At 35.7% G+C, this 17,066-nt stretch overlaps 1 protein-coding gene across 1 annotated transcript; it reads right to left on the bottom strand.

The window, feature by feature from the left end:
* Positions 1–3,808: 3,808 nt before the first annotated feature.
* On the bottom strand, positions 3,809–16,405 carry slc2a15b (solute carrier family 2 member 15b). Its single transcript, XM_083522805.1, has 12 exons — positions 16,134–16,405; positions 14,953–15,051; positions 13,874–14,034; positions 13,588–13,712; positions 12,298–12,443; positions 12,037–12,169; positions 10,668–10,855; positions 10,229–10,339; positions 9,439–9,540; positions 9,082–9,157; positions 6,844–6,971; positions 3,809–6,637 (listed from the first exon to the last, which is right to left on the bottom strand). Exons 1-12 carry the CDS (start codon positions 16,176–16,178, stop codon positions 6,377–6,379), a joined length of 1,575 nt encoding a protein of 524 aa, XP_083378931.1. The 5' UTR covers positions 16,179–16,405; the 3' UTR covers positions 3,809–6,376.
* Positions 16,406–17,066: the final 661 nt, after the last annotated feature.

The following is a 17,066-nucleotide window of genomic DNA, read 5'->3' as shown; positions in this document are numbered from 1 at the left end:
GTGGCAATGCATTTTAAAGCAAAAATAAAAGCACCCAGCAATACTGTCTATCGACCTCCAAGCCCGAATTGTTTTGAGACAAACAAATACAACTTAGACAAATGGGAATAAAAGACTCAACCAATCAGGTTGATTATGGCAGAAGGGAAGCCTTCTGTATAAGTTAATGACAGCTCCCTAGACTGCTAATTGGCTGAAAAATTCTATTCTACCGCGGTGGTGTTAGCACCATGCAATTAATATTTTGTGACAACATAACTTTATCAAACAAATTGCTTGTACCTTATACTGGGACAGTAAGGCATAGTACCATCTCACATCCTTCAGGAGCCAAGGTCTGAATTTAGTTGTGCTGTGGGAACCCTGTAAATTCCTATCTCACGCCACATACTAGCTAAAAAGAAATGAATGATCAACTTAGATATGTTGTTAATAAAGCAAAATAAAGTGTGTATAAACCACAGTTAAATACTTATATATAATGAAACAAAAACAATTCTAGATCATGTACTCAGGATGTACAGACTCAGCTGTATCTAAGATTTGAAGCAGAGATTTTTGGAGCCATTGGAAGCCCTGCAAAATATTCCAAACATGTTTATCTGTACAGTGGTGATAGCAACCAGGCTAGGTTTCCATGGCATGCTGTATGGGTGATGAAAGCACATCAGTGCTATATGCCAGTGCTCTCTTACATGTTCAGACTGTGTTTTTGACAAGGGGCGGATGTGTGTCTGGGTGTGCATGTGTGCCTTTTAGAAAAGGGGGCTGATGCATTCGATATGGGGCTCAATGGACACTTGACAGGATCTGTCAGTTGGTCTGTGTGTATGCATGTTATGCTTTTTTTCCTCATCAAAGGCATACCATCTGGCAAGCTGAACATCCATATCCTGCTACTGACAAACCATTGGTGGGAATGATAAGTGATTAGATACTAGTTAGATAATTAGTACATAATTCTGTTAAGAATTAGCTGTTTTTAGCTGACAGTAATTAGAAATTTAGTAAAGGGCAGTTATATCTATGTATAACCACATGCCATGATACATAAATGTGAAAAAAACTATTATTTGATTCAATCAACATATACAGTATTTCGCATCTCCACTCTTGTTTTGGGAGATCCACATTACTACAATCTTAAAATGTTAAATTAAGCATTGTTGTATTGTCTCTTTATATGAATATTGTAACAGAGTGTTCCCATTTGAGAAATGGTTTCAGGGAGAACCCTCTAGGAAGCTGAAACTGAAAATAAACTATTCAAAAAAGTTTTTTAGTATTTCCGAATTCAATTAAATTCAATTTTATTTGTATAGCACCTTTAACAGAGGACCTTTACAGAGATAAATAAGTTATAAAATATGAATTTCTATGTTAGTGCCTATATGTTAAGTGTATATAAATATATCCCTAATAAATGAGCAGGTGGAGAGTGTGGCAAGAAAAAAAGTCTCTGACATGGCAAGAGGATGAAACCTTGAGAGGAAGCAAATTTATGCTTGAGGTGTGATGTTCAGTGAAGGATGCTTAAATGCAGAAATGTTCATGTCAACTGCAGTCCTAAGCCATTGTAGCAGACTGTTTATATTAATTACATATATAAAAAAAAAAAGAAACTTCACAGACATTTTAAAAATCACTATACATTTGTGTTACTGAAGTGCCAAGTCTCAAATCAAGCACCAAAATCCACCCTGATTCACACATCCAGCAATTTAAACAATCTGTGTGGAAACATAGCAAATGTTTTGTTTGATGTCCTGATTATTTACACTGAACAACATTATAAATGTAACACTTTTGTTTTTGCCCACATTTTTCATGAGCTGAAACCAAAGATCTAAGACTTTTTTCTATGTACACAAAAGGCCTATTTCTCTCAAATATTGTTCAAAATCCGAAAACCAGCCAGTATCTGGTATGACCACCATTTGCCTCACGCATTTTAAAATCCGGGATTCATCCATGAAGTGAGCACCTCTCCAAAGTGACAGTTGCCATCGAATGTGAGCATTTGCCAGCAAGTCGGTTACGACGACAAACTGCAGTCAGACCGAGACCCTCATGAGGATGATGAGCATGCAGATTAGCTTCCCTGAGACAGTTTCTGACAGTTTGAGCAGAAATTATTTGGTTATGCAAACCGATTGTTGGAGCAGGAGTCCGGGTGCCTGGTTTTAGACAATCATGTAGGTGAAGATGCTGGATGTGGAGGTCTGTTGGATGTACCGCCAGATTCTCTGAAACGCCTTTGAAGACGGCTTATTGTTGAGAAATGAACATTCAAATTACGGGCAACAGCAGGAATATTTTACAAGAAAATTTTGTCTTCATGCTCTATGTTGAGTTTGGTTTTACTAATAATAAACATACATTTGCATAAAGCATCCTTATTTGTTAATGCCCTTGTTGATTAGAGTATTCAAAACTTAAAAAGTATTAATTTAAGGTACATTTACAACAACAGATGAAAATTTTTTTTTTGCGATTAACTAATGACAATCATACGATTAATATGTATATTTATATAATTAATTAAGCGAGAGAGAGAGAGAGCGAGAGAGAGAGAGAAAGAGAGAAAGAGAGAGAGAGAGAGAGAGAGAGAGAGAGAGAGAGAGAGCGAGAGAGAGAGAGAAAGAGAGAAAGAGAGAGAGAGAGAGAGAGAGAGAGAGCGAGAGAGAGAGAGAAAGAGAGAAAGAGAGAGAGAGAGAGAGAGAGAGAGAGAGAGAGAGAGAGAGAGAAAGCAAAAGAATGCAGAATGCAGTTATTCTGCCATCTACTGGTTGTGGCTGGTTTATGACGCTGTTGTATATCAAGCTACAAAATACTGTCTGATGGCTGTACGCTCATCAGCCATATCTTAATAAACCACCCATCTTTTATCATATAGGTCGTCCCTTGTGCCGCCAGATGACTCTGGCTCATTGATGGTTCTGTGGTAACTGGTACTAGGATGTTAACAAATCTGCACACAATCTGGTCTGAAGCTATGCAGTTTTATATACAGCAAGCTGCATTGTGCTGTATGTCCTGACCCCTACTATCATAATCTTTGTCAAATGATCAGTTTGTTCTGCAGTAGGTCTTCTGTGGGATTGGAACAGACGAAGTGAGCCTCAGTGAGCTTTGGGATCTGACTGTTCAATTGCAGACTAATATATCCCACCCATTGACGGGTGCCCATCAAGCAGCCCATTAAAATAAATGTAGATTTTTAGGGTAAAATCTAAACTTTACATTTATGACATTTGGCAGATGTCCAAGGAACTTACAATAATCTTATTTATACAAGTAAGTAGTTGAGGGTTAAGAGCCTTGCTCCAGGGCCATGCACTGGCAGCTTGGTGGTGGTGGGATTGAATTCATGACGTTCAGTTTGGAGGTCAGATGGCATCATTACATCTTACCCACTGAGCTACATTTTTCCAAAGTCAGTATGTTCAAGCATAAGATGATGCTCTTCTCTATTATAGTTATCACACATTTTAAAATAATTTTTTTTTTCATATTAGTTAAATTTTTATTACACTATTTATTCATGCAGATATTGGTATATTATATATTAATATAGATGAATGCATCTGTGTGGGTCCTGTTTGTTATATACAAATAATAAAGGAATCCATGACAAACTTTTGCAAAGCTGGCAAATCTTTGAAACAAACAAATACAAAAAGTACTGTGTTGAAATAATGTTCCGTATGATCAGCTTGTGAATAAGTGTCCAGGATTGAGCACAGGGCAGTCCTAATAAAGATTTTCTTCGAGGATACAAATGTAGTTCTGCCAAAATAAACACACCTTTGACTGATACATTTGACTTTTAATAATCAAGAAAATTCAAGTTCACATTTTATACTCAATATCAATACCAATTAGATTCTCCTTAAGATATATTGTATTATATGACAAGTCACAATTTTTAAACAAATGGTGACCAATTATACATACATTTATCATTGCATTTAATTTGCAATTATACAATACATTTCAGTCTACACATGCCTAGTATTGCTTACATTTTACTTAAAGACAGTTAGTCATCTCATCTTTCACTTGAATAATCATTTAAGATGATATACATAAATAGATATTTGTTTGAGAAGTTGTATAAAATTGTAAATACACATTCTGAATGTCACAGCATTTTTCTTTCAAACTGCATAAATCATTCAAACATTCACTCCTAACACACATTTACATTTGACATGTAAACCTTTGTGCAGGCTTTTGTACAGTGCAACTTACATACATGCTTCATACTGTAGTCTCTACTAAAAACAATTCCTCATGCTGGTACACGTGGGGAATAATAATGTTACAAATAATCAGTATGTGTTAGTACAGCAACAAAAAGCATTTTTTCATTAAGAATTGTACTAAGTAACTATTATGCATGCACTAACATTCCAGTTTTGTTTAGCTAAGTGAAAATACTTTATATGGTTAAAATGATAAAGGTAAAACAGTTAGATTCCCTTAACTGGTGTCATTCACACAATAATAAACTGTGTAAAACCATTCGACAAAGTAACTAATAATAATTAAATGCAACATATATTAACTGATTTCAGAACCATTGGCAATTCAAACATGTATGATATTGCTTATAAATTAATAATGTGGATTATTCATTGTTGATAATGAATCAAAATTCATTTATTCATTTATGCTAACTAATTTTGTAAATAATGCTAGCTGAGGGAATCTTAATGCAACGCATTATCACTAACATAGCAAACTGATTAGTGACCATACTGTCCATTTCCTTTAAAGTCTAAATCTATAATACAAAGAAGCATAAATATAAACTTTTCTGCCCATTTTACTAATTCTATAAAAAGGCAGTAAAAATGTCCTTAATACTGACAAGGCAAAAGCAGGTTGTACGTTTTGTTATAAATAATATATTCATATTAGGGGATGAAACTCAATAACTATGAGGATGGAATTAGACTGTAATCAAGACAGCATCAACAGTGTGCTACAGTGGCTTAGAACTGCAATTTTCATTTCTGCATTTAAGGACTCATCACACAGTACACCTTAACAATGATGGAACTGTAATGATTGCACATTAGCTGACAATCAGATGAGGATGAGTTCCCTTTTGAATCTGTTTCCTCTCAAGGTTTCATCCTCTTACCATCTCAGTGTGTTTTTTCTTGCCACAGTCACCACTGGCTCACTCATTAGGGGTACACTTATAAAGGATAAACTTATAGACTCTGAGATATAAATTCATATTTTATAACCTAATAATCACTGTAAAGTTGCTTTGGGACGATGTTCATTGTTAAACGTTTGGTACAATTACAATATTATGAAACTGAATTGAATTCAAAGGTTAATTCTGCTTGGGGTAGAAGACATTTAAAGCATTGAGTGAACTCATAAAGTAAACTGACTTTATATTGGAATGAAATTCTGAGCTGGCTATGTTCACTTTGCGGAACAGTTTGATGGACGACTACTTAGTGATATGAAGGCCGGGGGTTCAGGCTCCGGGATCAGCAAGCTGCTATGCCTGGGGCCCTTGAGAAAGGCCCTTAAACAATGCTCCATGGGCACTGGAACATGGCTGACCCTGTGCTCTGACCCCAGCTTCCTAACATTGCTGGGATATGTGAAGAAAGAATTTCACTGTGAGTATAAAGCACTGTTCTTTCTTTACTGAAAGTGCAAGGGGGATTTTACCTCTAAATAAAACAAGTGGAAAAATAGTAAGTGAGAAAATGAGATCTTATTCTTTAAATTTCATAAGCAAACAGTAAAACCTGACCTTTATTTATTTTTTCCCTATTGTTTAACTTTTCCAGCAATCAGCAGCTTTAGCAACATCAAAACTAACTTCTTACAAGAATAGTTTTTTAATGATTCTAGCACTTGTTGGTTCTGTATTCTCATTAAAAATATCATATATTTTAATTTAAAAATAGTATATTTAGTATGATTCCTAGTCCGAATATGCTGCGTACTGCAGAAATGTGAGAAAGTTACTGAACATGACCCACTATCTAAAAATATTTAAGTTTTGGACAACAAATCTTAATGCTCAGCTAAGGCAGATCACCACACTTGTGAAATGGCCTTGGAATAACATTTAATCCAGAAGAAAATGAAAATATTACTTAATGTGACTACTTTAAAACACAGAAACAGATTGTTTTCTTATTTATTATGTTAGTCAGGCAATGGAATATATTTGTTCTCTAATATAAAGAATGTCAGAAATCATTATATTGATTGACTGATTTCACAGTATTTTTATAGAGACTATGAAAATGTTTGGACTTTTTTTTTTAGCACCAAATATGTCACATTATTAACAAAATATGAGAAAACTTGTATGTTATTCATACAAGACCATTTACTCATCGTCACTCCACAGGTACATCTCCTCTTTTCCCTTGTTCTCCAATGCTCCGTATTGGTTTTTCACCCTGACGCCAAAATACTCTGTAATAGGCAGCTGTTCACCTTCAAGCTCACAGTTGTTTCGAGAAGCAAACATCTGGCTGATCTCCACAAATGTCTTGTTCTTTGTCTCGGGGATGACATAATAGACATAGACCGCCACCCCTGCACATATGCTGAAGAACACCAGATAACTAAAAGCACCTGCTGACATCTGGGAAAGGGATTTGATGTATTCAGAAGATTTTTTAGGATTTCTCTCACAGAATTGTCAAAGTAAACATTTGGTTTTAGTGTTGTCCTGTCATTAGTGCCATCTCATGTTTATGAATTTTTTTGGCTTGAAATCACAGTCTATGTTCTTTTACAGCATGCTATATTCAAGCAGAAATATTTTATGCAATAGAGCTATAAATGTACCTGCAGGAATGGGAAGACAAATCCGACAGTGAAGTTAGAAATCCAGTTGAGTGCTCCTCCAACGATGTAAGCTGAGGGTCTGTGAGACTGTTTAAACAGCTCACCTGTCAGGAGGAAGGGTACTCCAGCTGTACAAAGACCAATATATGTTACTATGCAGTACTGCAAACCATTTAAATTCAATTATCTAACACCAGAGGGCGGCATTAACTAATTGTAGGACTGTAGCATTGAGTAAAAGACAGGAGGTGGAGCTGGAGGTAGCAGAGCTGAAGATGTTGGGGTTTTCATTGGGAGTGACGAGGATGGACAGGATAAAGAACAAGTTTATTAAAGGGACAGCGCATGTAGGACGTTTTAGAGACAACGATTGAGATGGTTTGGACATGTGCAGAGGAGGGACATGGTGTATATCAGTAGGAGAATTCTGAGAATGGAGCCACCAGGAAGGAGGAAAAGAGGAAGACAAGGAGGATGTTTATGGATGTGGTGAGGAAAGACATGCAGGTAGTCGGGGGGAAAGATGCAGATGTAGAGGACAGGGGGGTATGGAGACGGATGATCTGCTGTGGCGACCCCTAATGGGAGAAGCCAAAAGAAGATGGCCTATGGTGTTCTTGATATTTGATATGGTGACTTGTTTTGATATACCATCATATCAGGCAGAGATGGGTAAAGATTCATTAAAATGAATTTTAAAATAAAATACCAAATACCTTAACTCTAAGTGTATTTGAATAAACTAAAAAATATAGCAGCCACACCATGTATCAAAATAAACTACTGTATTTTTCTGTTTTAAAAATACTAAAAAAGTACTTTTACAAGGGAGCATGACATTTCTTCACAAAACCTCAATTAGTTGGCCTTTTTATTCTGTTCCTTCACCATTACACCAACTCAGTTAATTAAGTAAACAATGTTTGATAGCAACTCATTTTCTCGTGCCGTGTCATACAATAAATCTGACATACGCAACCAGTTAACAGATCAAATATTCACATACATTTCCCAGTGATCTCCCAGATGAAAGTTAGTTTGAAAGTAACCAACAGTTTAATGTTTTACAATTATTGAATGACTCATAATTATATACTAATTTAGTAACTTCGTGTTTTGTAACAAAGGGCTACTTTACATCTGAATAAATAACATACAAGTCATTCATAAGAAGACAACTGATGCCACCTGTATTCATAGCAACTAGTTTATATCTAATAAATCATTTGTTTGTTAATCATAAATATAATAATATATTATGTGTCAGGCAGTCATCCATACAGTGGTATGCAAAATCATGATAACTACTAAACAGCTACTTCAATAAGGGTACCATTTTTGGCAATCAAATATTTATTTATCAATCATTAAACACCTATTTGAAAGGTGGCAGGCTACATGTTTCTTACCCTCACCACCTTCTTCCATATGGATACATTTTCTGTTCTGATCTCAACAAGTCTAGGCAAATTACTGAGTGAGCACCAATCAAAGGTGGACTTCTTACAAAGCATTTGACAGTTTTTTAAAACTACAAAAATAGAAAACACAAAAGTATTTTGATACAAATTATGAAGTCATTTTTATTAACACTATCAAATATAAATGACAAAATCCTATTTTATATTTAAAATACATGTATAATAAATACTGCCCATCCCTGATATCAGGTGACCTACAGACATCTATTGATCTGTTGATCTTCAGTGTCATGTAACTGTGGTCATGTATGCAACATGTGATGCAAACTATAGTACATTAAAATAATTGAGACTAAGGTATTCACTGTATATCATTGTGATTTTGAAACATAGAAATAGCCCCATATCACTTCACGTCAATCCTGGAATGACCAAATACATGCTGGAGACCCTGTTGTTGTGACATATGAATATATTTATATGAATAGACCTATTCTACCATTTTCAATGCTAACTTGTAGGTCATGCATTAATTATGACATTCTAAATCATAGAGGAGGTGAAGTTAATGGTGGCTGAACCTGGGCTGCAATATATAAAATATTTTACTAAAGAATAACCTTAATGATTTCACAACATGCAAACACATTTATTGTGATTCTAGATGATGTCTGCAAAGAGAAAACTGACTCTTTTAGAAACACAAGACTATAACAGCAGTGTTTTTCAAGGCCAAAGCCAGTGGCCATAGATTGAGATAGGGAAATGCTAGAAGCAGGAAATCTGAAAAGAAATAATGCCTTGCTGATTGTCTCACCAGGCCCAATGCAGAATCCTGCAATGATACCAACCACGCAGATCACGCTGACATAGTGCATGAGGGGCACGTAAACCTGAATAAAACAAGCAATCCAAAATTAACAAAAAGCCTCCGTTTAAACACATGGCTCTCCATACAAACTTGTGTTCTACATCTGACAGATCAAGTGGAACATAAACAACAGGCTTCTGTATTAATACACAATGGTTCTTTTGTTCGCTGGCTCAAAATGAAACTGGTCAATAGGACAAACCATGATATTTAATCCAGAATATGTGCACATAACAATATAATGGGAAATGCTTAACTTAAGACAAATAAAAAAAAAAAAAAAGATTGATTTAAAGCTGCTACCTGCAAAACAAGGGAAAGTGTGATGCCTGCACAACAAATGCCCATAAAGCTGAATCCTCCAATCATCAGGGGCCTGCGACCAACTCGCTCAATAGTAAAGCACTGCAGAGAGAGAGAGAGAGAGAGAGAGAGAGAGAGAGAGAGAGAGAGAGAGACAGAGAGAGAGAGAGAGAAAACAGAAAAGAACAGAACAAAATATGCATCCAGCTTTCAGCTAATTATTCGTTTAAACACGAGGTTGAGTTCAAACACTAAGAATGAAAAGTAGTGAAAAGGCTTCTGTCCAGGAAAGAGAGGGAAAAGGAAGAAAAGTGAAGGAAATACACATTTCAATATTAGTCCACTATGCCATGAACTTGCTCAAAGTTGCTTACGATCCTTACACTTACCCATTTTTCATGCTGCCAACACACCTGAGAACTGAAATATGACATCACCCCTTTGTGGTTTTAATATAATGGCTGCTCAGTATCTCTCCCCATACAGTCTCATCACAGAGGTGTACAATGCATTCCTTAGATACTGTGCATTGATTTTTGATTTGACATGCATTGTGAATTAGGGGGCCTGCTAAAGGTGGACTCCACTGATTGGACTTATCGAAGAAAAAAAACGTTTGAAGTTAAACTCTAACACAGTAAAGCATGCACACTATTAAGCTCTCTTATACTTTCAACATGCACAGTAAAACATATTTGTATCTAATCTGTAGATTTTATTTTTTTGTAAGTTTGTTTAATGGTTAGTCTCCTCAGTAACAATAAGAGTTAGAGTTAAAGTGTTGTCTTACCCCAATAAGCCCAGCAATAACCTCAATAGCACCTGTGCCCACCGTTGTGTACTGAACTTGCGGGACAGAGATTCCCGCATTCTCGAAGATGGAATTTGTATAGAACCAAATCTGGAAAACAATTTAACATTTTGACATAAAGTGTAAAATTGAGTAAAGTATTTGACTGTGCTGTTAGGAAGAGATGCAGGAGTTTCATAGACTGACTTTCCACCTGAACAATTTAAACCATTCAGAAGACATAAGTGACATTTGATAGAGATGGGGAAATGATGTACGAGTTTCAGCAGGAAATGTTAACAGATTGGAAAAGATTAGAGCAAAACGAACAGATTATTGGTCTATTATTATTTCTTTCATTTGACATTTAATTGATATTTATTTATTTTTTATTTAATATTTAATACAATATTTAACTAAAACACAAAGTCATACTCACCGCATCAATGCCAGACAGCTGCATGCCTATGTTGATTACCATGATAGATATGACCTGCCATCGGACAGCTTTGTCTCTTAGCAGCTCAAGCACCGAGACGGTCCTCAGTGAAGAGAGTGAACGCTGCTCCTTCTGCATCTCCTCCACCTCTGCCTGGATATTAGCTTTTGCTCTGTATTGCCTCAAAGCTACCGAGAACAACAACACACAATTAGCAAAAGGGCACTGCTTTGGAAACCTAAATGTTCAGAATCAGGCCTGGGTATTTCACAGAAATGTTGCTTATATTGTGTTTCAATTGAAAAGATTTTATGTAGTGGATCTACGTTTAAATTGAACCCAATGCTATATAGCATTATATATATTCTAATGGTAAAAGCTATACTCTATGGCAATTTGCAACCCTATATAATACTATACTAACAAAATACAGTGATAGCTTAAAAGAAAAGTAGTAGAAATATCATAAATATTGTAGGACTCATGCATTCCAGCCTTTTGGGATCCTTGTGTATGTTAATAGTGGTATAGTACCCTACGTCCCCATTAGCCTGCTTTACATTGTTGCATACAAGCATACAGACTTGTATACTCACTTGCCTAAGAAAAAAATATTACACGCTTCGATACAAAGTAAGTAACACTAGCAGACTAGCACATTTGACCATTATTACACCAACACATTACCATAAGTGGTAGATTAATGGTTGCTCTGGGTTACTAGTCAAGCCCCATCATCACCAAGGTGCAATGTAAGGATATGTGAAGAACCATTTTTGCTCTGCTGTAATGCATATGTGACAAGTAGAAGACCCCCCCCTCCCCACTCTATAATAATATACTATTATGCAAGAAAATTTTTAATAGTACTTTAAATCCGCTGGTCACCTACATACTACTATACTTGCATACCGCAGCTACCTCCATACTATTACCATGGTTCCTGCATTACAAAGGGATAGTCAGCTCAGCCTTATGACTTCTCTACAGGGAGGCCATGAGTAACTAGCAACATTAGTACACAGACCTCTGCCACCAGTAAGCACCATGTTCATTACAATTACTGGCAATCAGATCCATTTGTGCCTGGTCTGTTTAAGAAGGGCTTTACAATGACTCAGGTCTCAGACTTGAGTCAACCTTGCTATTGGATAATTGCTAGTAAGTCCCCAGGGTATTGCTCAGTAGTTTTCTCTAGCTCTAAATGTGCAGCAAAGGATATTTATGTGCATTGTAGGAAACATTGCCCCAACTACATTTGGTTTAGAAGGTGAAGATTTGCTATATTCAAATTGTTAGAACAATTCCTTTAACAAATGGGATTCTGGGCAAAGCTCATAACAATTGTAAAATAAATATTTAAAAGTACCATTGAGAGTGGCATGAATGTTGTGTTTCTCAATCAACAAGTAACGAGGACTCTCAGGAAACCATGGCAATACCATTAGTTGGATAAAGGTAGGAACAACCACCAGCGAGAGAAAAACAGGCCAGTGCTCTTCCTGTATAGAGAAGACATGGCATTTTATTCAACTGCAGAAAACTGATTGTTTTACTAAAAATGGGTATTACAGTGAATTTAAACAGAAAAGCCCATATACAAATGTTATTCTCAGTATTCTTACTTCACCTTTCCCAGGAGTTCATGAAGTCCCAGAATCTGTGCTATGAAAACTCCAATACAGATAAAGATGCTAGGCACAAGGCCCAGAAATCCACGGAGATTCTTTGGAGCAATTTCCCCCAAAAACATGGGCACTACACTAAGAGAAATCCCTGCTCAAGAAGAAGAGAAAAATTAATTATTCTGAAACATTGACTGTTTCTTTTTACCTTGCAATTCCATTATAGACAAAAATCTATCTATCTATCCATCCATCCATCCATCAAGAAGACATTCAATAAGCACAAGGAATAGTATACATAGTAGCATATCTAATTACCTAATAACATCTTTGCACACCTGCATATTTAAATGTTTAAGATGTCATAATATCATCTTTAGAAAATGGACTGTAATACTACTTACTAGTACTGTCTTATTATTGATCTACAAATCAGCATATTTGCCCACTAGTATACCTACATATAATAATTCAACATTGTCATACACTCTTCACTGCATTTTTACAGAATTGAACACTACATATACACTAGCATACTAACACACAATGTAGTATACATGTCTTTACGCCTATAACACTAGCATGCATGTTATCACACTACATAATTGGATAATGACATACATTATATGGCTAAATGTGACCATCCCTAATATTTATGGACACCATAAAGCCCAAACCTGTTCTAACATGACAATGCCCCTGTGCAGAAAGGGAGATACTTTAAAAAGGTTTAGAGTGGCACAGAGTCCTGATCTCGACGCCACTGAGCACCTTTAGGATGAACTGGAACACTGACTGCATTAACCGTCTCCTTTCCTGTAGCTGAATGAACATAATTCTGTCTTTGCACTGTTTGCACCAGGTTGCACACGATGCACTTTATGTGGCGAGGACACTTACTAGTCCTCAGCTCTGTGTTTTCAGGTATGTATCTCTATGTTGTTTTATGTAGCACCAGGGTTCAGGAGGAAAGTTGTTTCATTTCACTGTGTACTGTGTCAGCTATATATGGTGGAAATGACAATAAAAGCTTCTTGACTTTACTTGACTTGATAATCCCCAAGGCCACACTCCAAAATTTAGTGGAAAGATTTTTGAGTAGAGTGTGGATTATTATAATATTTAAAATGGACTAATGGGAGGTTCAACAAGCACACATGGGTATGATGGCCAGCTGTTTAAAGATCTTTTGGCCATATAGTGTTCTAGCATGCCTAAAGGTCCTGCACACCATCAGTGTGCCTGCATACATGCGTACTTAGACACTACAATACTTGCACACTCCATCTCCATACCTGAATGTATTCCTGTGATGAAGCGACCAATGAAAATCATCTCAGGAATGCTTAGATGCCTGCTGAAGCCCATGAGTCCACCAGCTACAAATACCAGAATGGTGCTCTTCACCAGTGTCCCTTTTCTAGACAAAATAACAAGAGTGGAACAATGAATTGCAGGTGTATAATTTTGCATAGAAACATTTTACAATATTAAGCAATTCTCTTTTGTAATTGAGATGTAATTTCAGACATCACACATATGAGTGTGGAATCTATAAATCACTGCAGCATGGTGCAATACCTTCCGAATTTGGTGACTAGCACTCCCACAGTGAGGGAGCCTACCAGTCCACCAATGGCAAAAATGGACACTGTAATGGAGTAAAGCACTGTGATGCTGTCATGGCTCAGACCTTTCCCATTACGCCTCACTGCAGTGTGGTTATAAAAGTCCTTTATGTACTGGAAGGATGGGTAAACAAAACAAATGAGCAAATATAAGCTGTTCTTCTGTCCATTATACAGTATGCGCTAACAATGTATACATTTTAGTTATCTGGGTAAAGAATATAAGATGCAAAAACAGAATCCTTTACTGAAAATTAATAGAATCTTCACAAAGAGACCTGTATTGATTACGTTACACAGAATTTTCCACACGCTAATTTATAATAATTTGTTTTCACTTTTACATGATTTTTTTAGTGCATGTGTTAATGTGTAATATTTGCACATGTAAAGTATGGGGCACATGATGTTTCTTTACATATAATTTAATTTAAATTTGTTTTTCTACAGTTAATTTCAAACATTTTTTCATTTTCTAATGTTATTCCCATGATTAATTTCTTATAATAATGTAATTTTCTTATTATTTTATATTCTCTCTCTCTCTCTCTCTCTCTCTCTCTCTCTCTCTCTCTCTCTCTCTCTCTCTCTCTCTCTCTCCTGCCCACACCACCATCCAGTATTTACTGATATATTTAAAAGGCACATTTGATATGAAGTGGTAGCTCAGTGGTTTAGATAAATTTTAATTCCCTTGAGCAAGGTCCTTAACCTTCCACTGCTAAACTGTATAAACACGATAACTGTAAGTCACTCTGATAAGGTGTCTACCAAATGCAAATATGTTCAACAGTTTCTATTTACTAACATACTTAGCTTGTACCACTCAGATTTCGACACAAAAAAATCATAGGGTGACCAGTGGGATTAGTGGATTAAAATTTAACTGAAATCTTTCCTACATGAATGAATTCTTAAATTGTTCCTGCTTCAATTGGTAAATTGAAAGAATAAAACACACACATGAGCATGCATTCTCCTTGACACAATTGTCCACCACCCTGAATATTATGATTTTAATAAGTTACTCACCTGAGCAGGAGAATTGACTACAGCTAGGTTATAGCCAAAGAGCATAGAACTGCCAAACGATGAGAGAATTGCTGCTGCCAGCAGGGTTGAAGTTAAATTCTGTAGAAACAAAAAACAAACAGAATGAAGTAGCTGGAACAAAGTCATCTTAAACACAAGTTAGTGAATACCACTAGCATCCAACCAAAATGCATGAGTGGGTCCTTTCTGATTCATTGAATCACATCACTCCTGTAGAAATTTTATTTACCAGGTAAAAGTTCAAACAAGTTATGCGTACTCCCAATACAACAATCTTATACAAGGAATTGTATATGGTATGGCAACCTATTCTGGACTGTATGTGAACAGAGCCTTTGAGCTATAGATCAGAGTTTTTGAGTTCAGAGCATAGTTATGGTGTCACATTTGTGGCTATTTGTGTATCCTATTCTATTAGATTTGGATAAAAGCATCAACTACATGAGTAAATGTCATGGTTTACGTACTAAAGCAGAAGAGTTTAATAAAGTGGCCACTAGTGAATGTCACATGGTTTGCACAATGCATGCTACAAGTGATGGATTACATTCAGACAGTAATCCATCTAGCTGTGCACATGACTGCATTAGCAAAATCACAAGATATAGCCAAGACTTTAGAGAGTGTGCAGCAAGAAACTTTGAAACCTGTAACAGAGTCAGTCTTTGATTCAATCTTAAATCTTTATTAAGGACTAACACGGTCAGGAGGCGCTTTTTCTAGCAACAATAATTGTATGTACAAAAATTAACATGTAAGTGGTAATGGCTGGGAGGTGAATCAGCAGTGCTGGAAGAAATTTCCACATGAGTGTCAGGGAAAAGAGCACATGAATACAGAGCCGAAGGAAATAGTCAAGTACAAAAAAACACTGAGTTTATTGCTTTTATTAAAAGATTATGTCATCTTTTACTCTTAAACATTAAAACAGTGAAAGTTGTTTCCTGTCTGCTCAAATATACCATAAACATTTTTTCACAACTATCATATTTAATTCTGTAAAAAGTCTAAGAACACATAAAGGGAATAAATAGGGATACACAATTATGCATTACATTTAAAAATATTATTTGCTATCCACATACAATAATTAATAAAAAGACTGATACATCAACAAACAAACCACCACAAACATTCATTAAAAATGATGACTATCTTACCGCTCTAATTTTTCCACTTGGCTCGTTTGAAACTTCCTCTGCCATTTAGCAATGCATGTAAGAATTTCCAAAAAGAGAGAAAGTGAATGGCTGCTTATTGTAATTGTTTCCCAAACACTCAGGCTCATAAAGAGATGACCAGCCTGTGTGCAGCGACTCCTCCTCTTCCATGAGCGACTCGTGCATCAGTTTTTCAAGACCGATCAGCATGCCACAGAACTCGAGCTCTGCACTCACACACTTTACTGACTGTACATTCCTGAGAATTCACACTATTATTAGTTTGTGGAAAAATCACACTTAGTTGGAATTTCCACAAATGATCCATGAGACAAAAGTGTAAGTGTAGAAAAAATACAACAAATTAAATACATACTGTATCAATGAATGATGTGGCTTTTATTATTACTCTTAGGACCTGTTGTACCATTTGTACATTGTGCTTAATAAGAGTTAAGGACAGTGACTTAAAAGATTTTTCATTTTAAGTTATATAAATGGTCTTCTAAATAAATATATGTTTTTTTTTTTTTTTAAATGTATGAGTCTTATGTCTCCGTATTTAACCACTGACCTTAACTGTCAAATGGACAGTTGTGTGAACAAAATTGTTACCACTATAAAGTGAAGTATTTTATTTATTTTACCAATAAATGTTCCAGTGTTTAGTTTGTATAAAATCTTTTTTGACAAATTACATTTGGTACTTTTTATAATTATCAAATGATGCAGATACGAAGGTACTAACTTCCTTTTCTATGATTCATTCCTTCAGACACATGACTGTTAAATCATATTTCTTGACCCTGCTTTGTAAACCATCTCATGCTTTTCTAAATACACTTTTTACTTATGCAAAATCAATATAATTGTTTATAATTGTTTGATGTAAAAGAATGTATGATCAGCAATAATAATACTATTCAGAGAGAA

Source organism: Silurus aristotelis (assembly GCF_946808225.1).
Source record: "Silurus aristotelis genome assembly, chromosome: 20".
NCBI lineage: Eukaryota > Metazoa > Chordata > Actinopteri > Siluriformes > Siluridae > Silurus > Silurus aristotelis.
The sequence above is the reverse complement of the archived record's forward strand: the minus strand, read 5'-3'. Positions and strand labels throughout refer to the sequence as shown.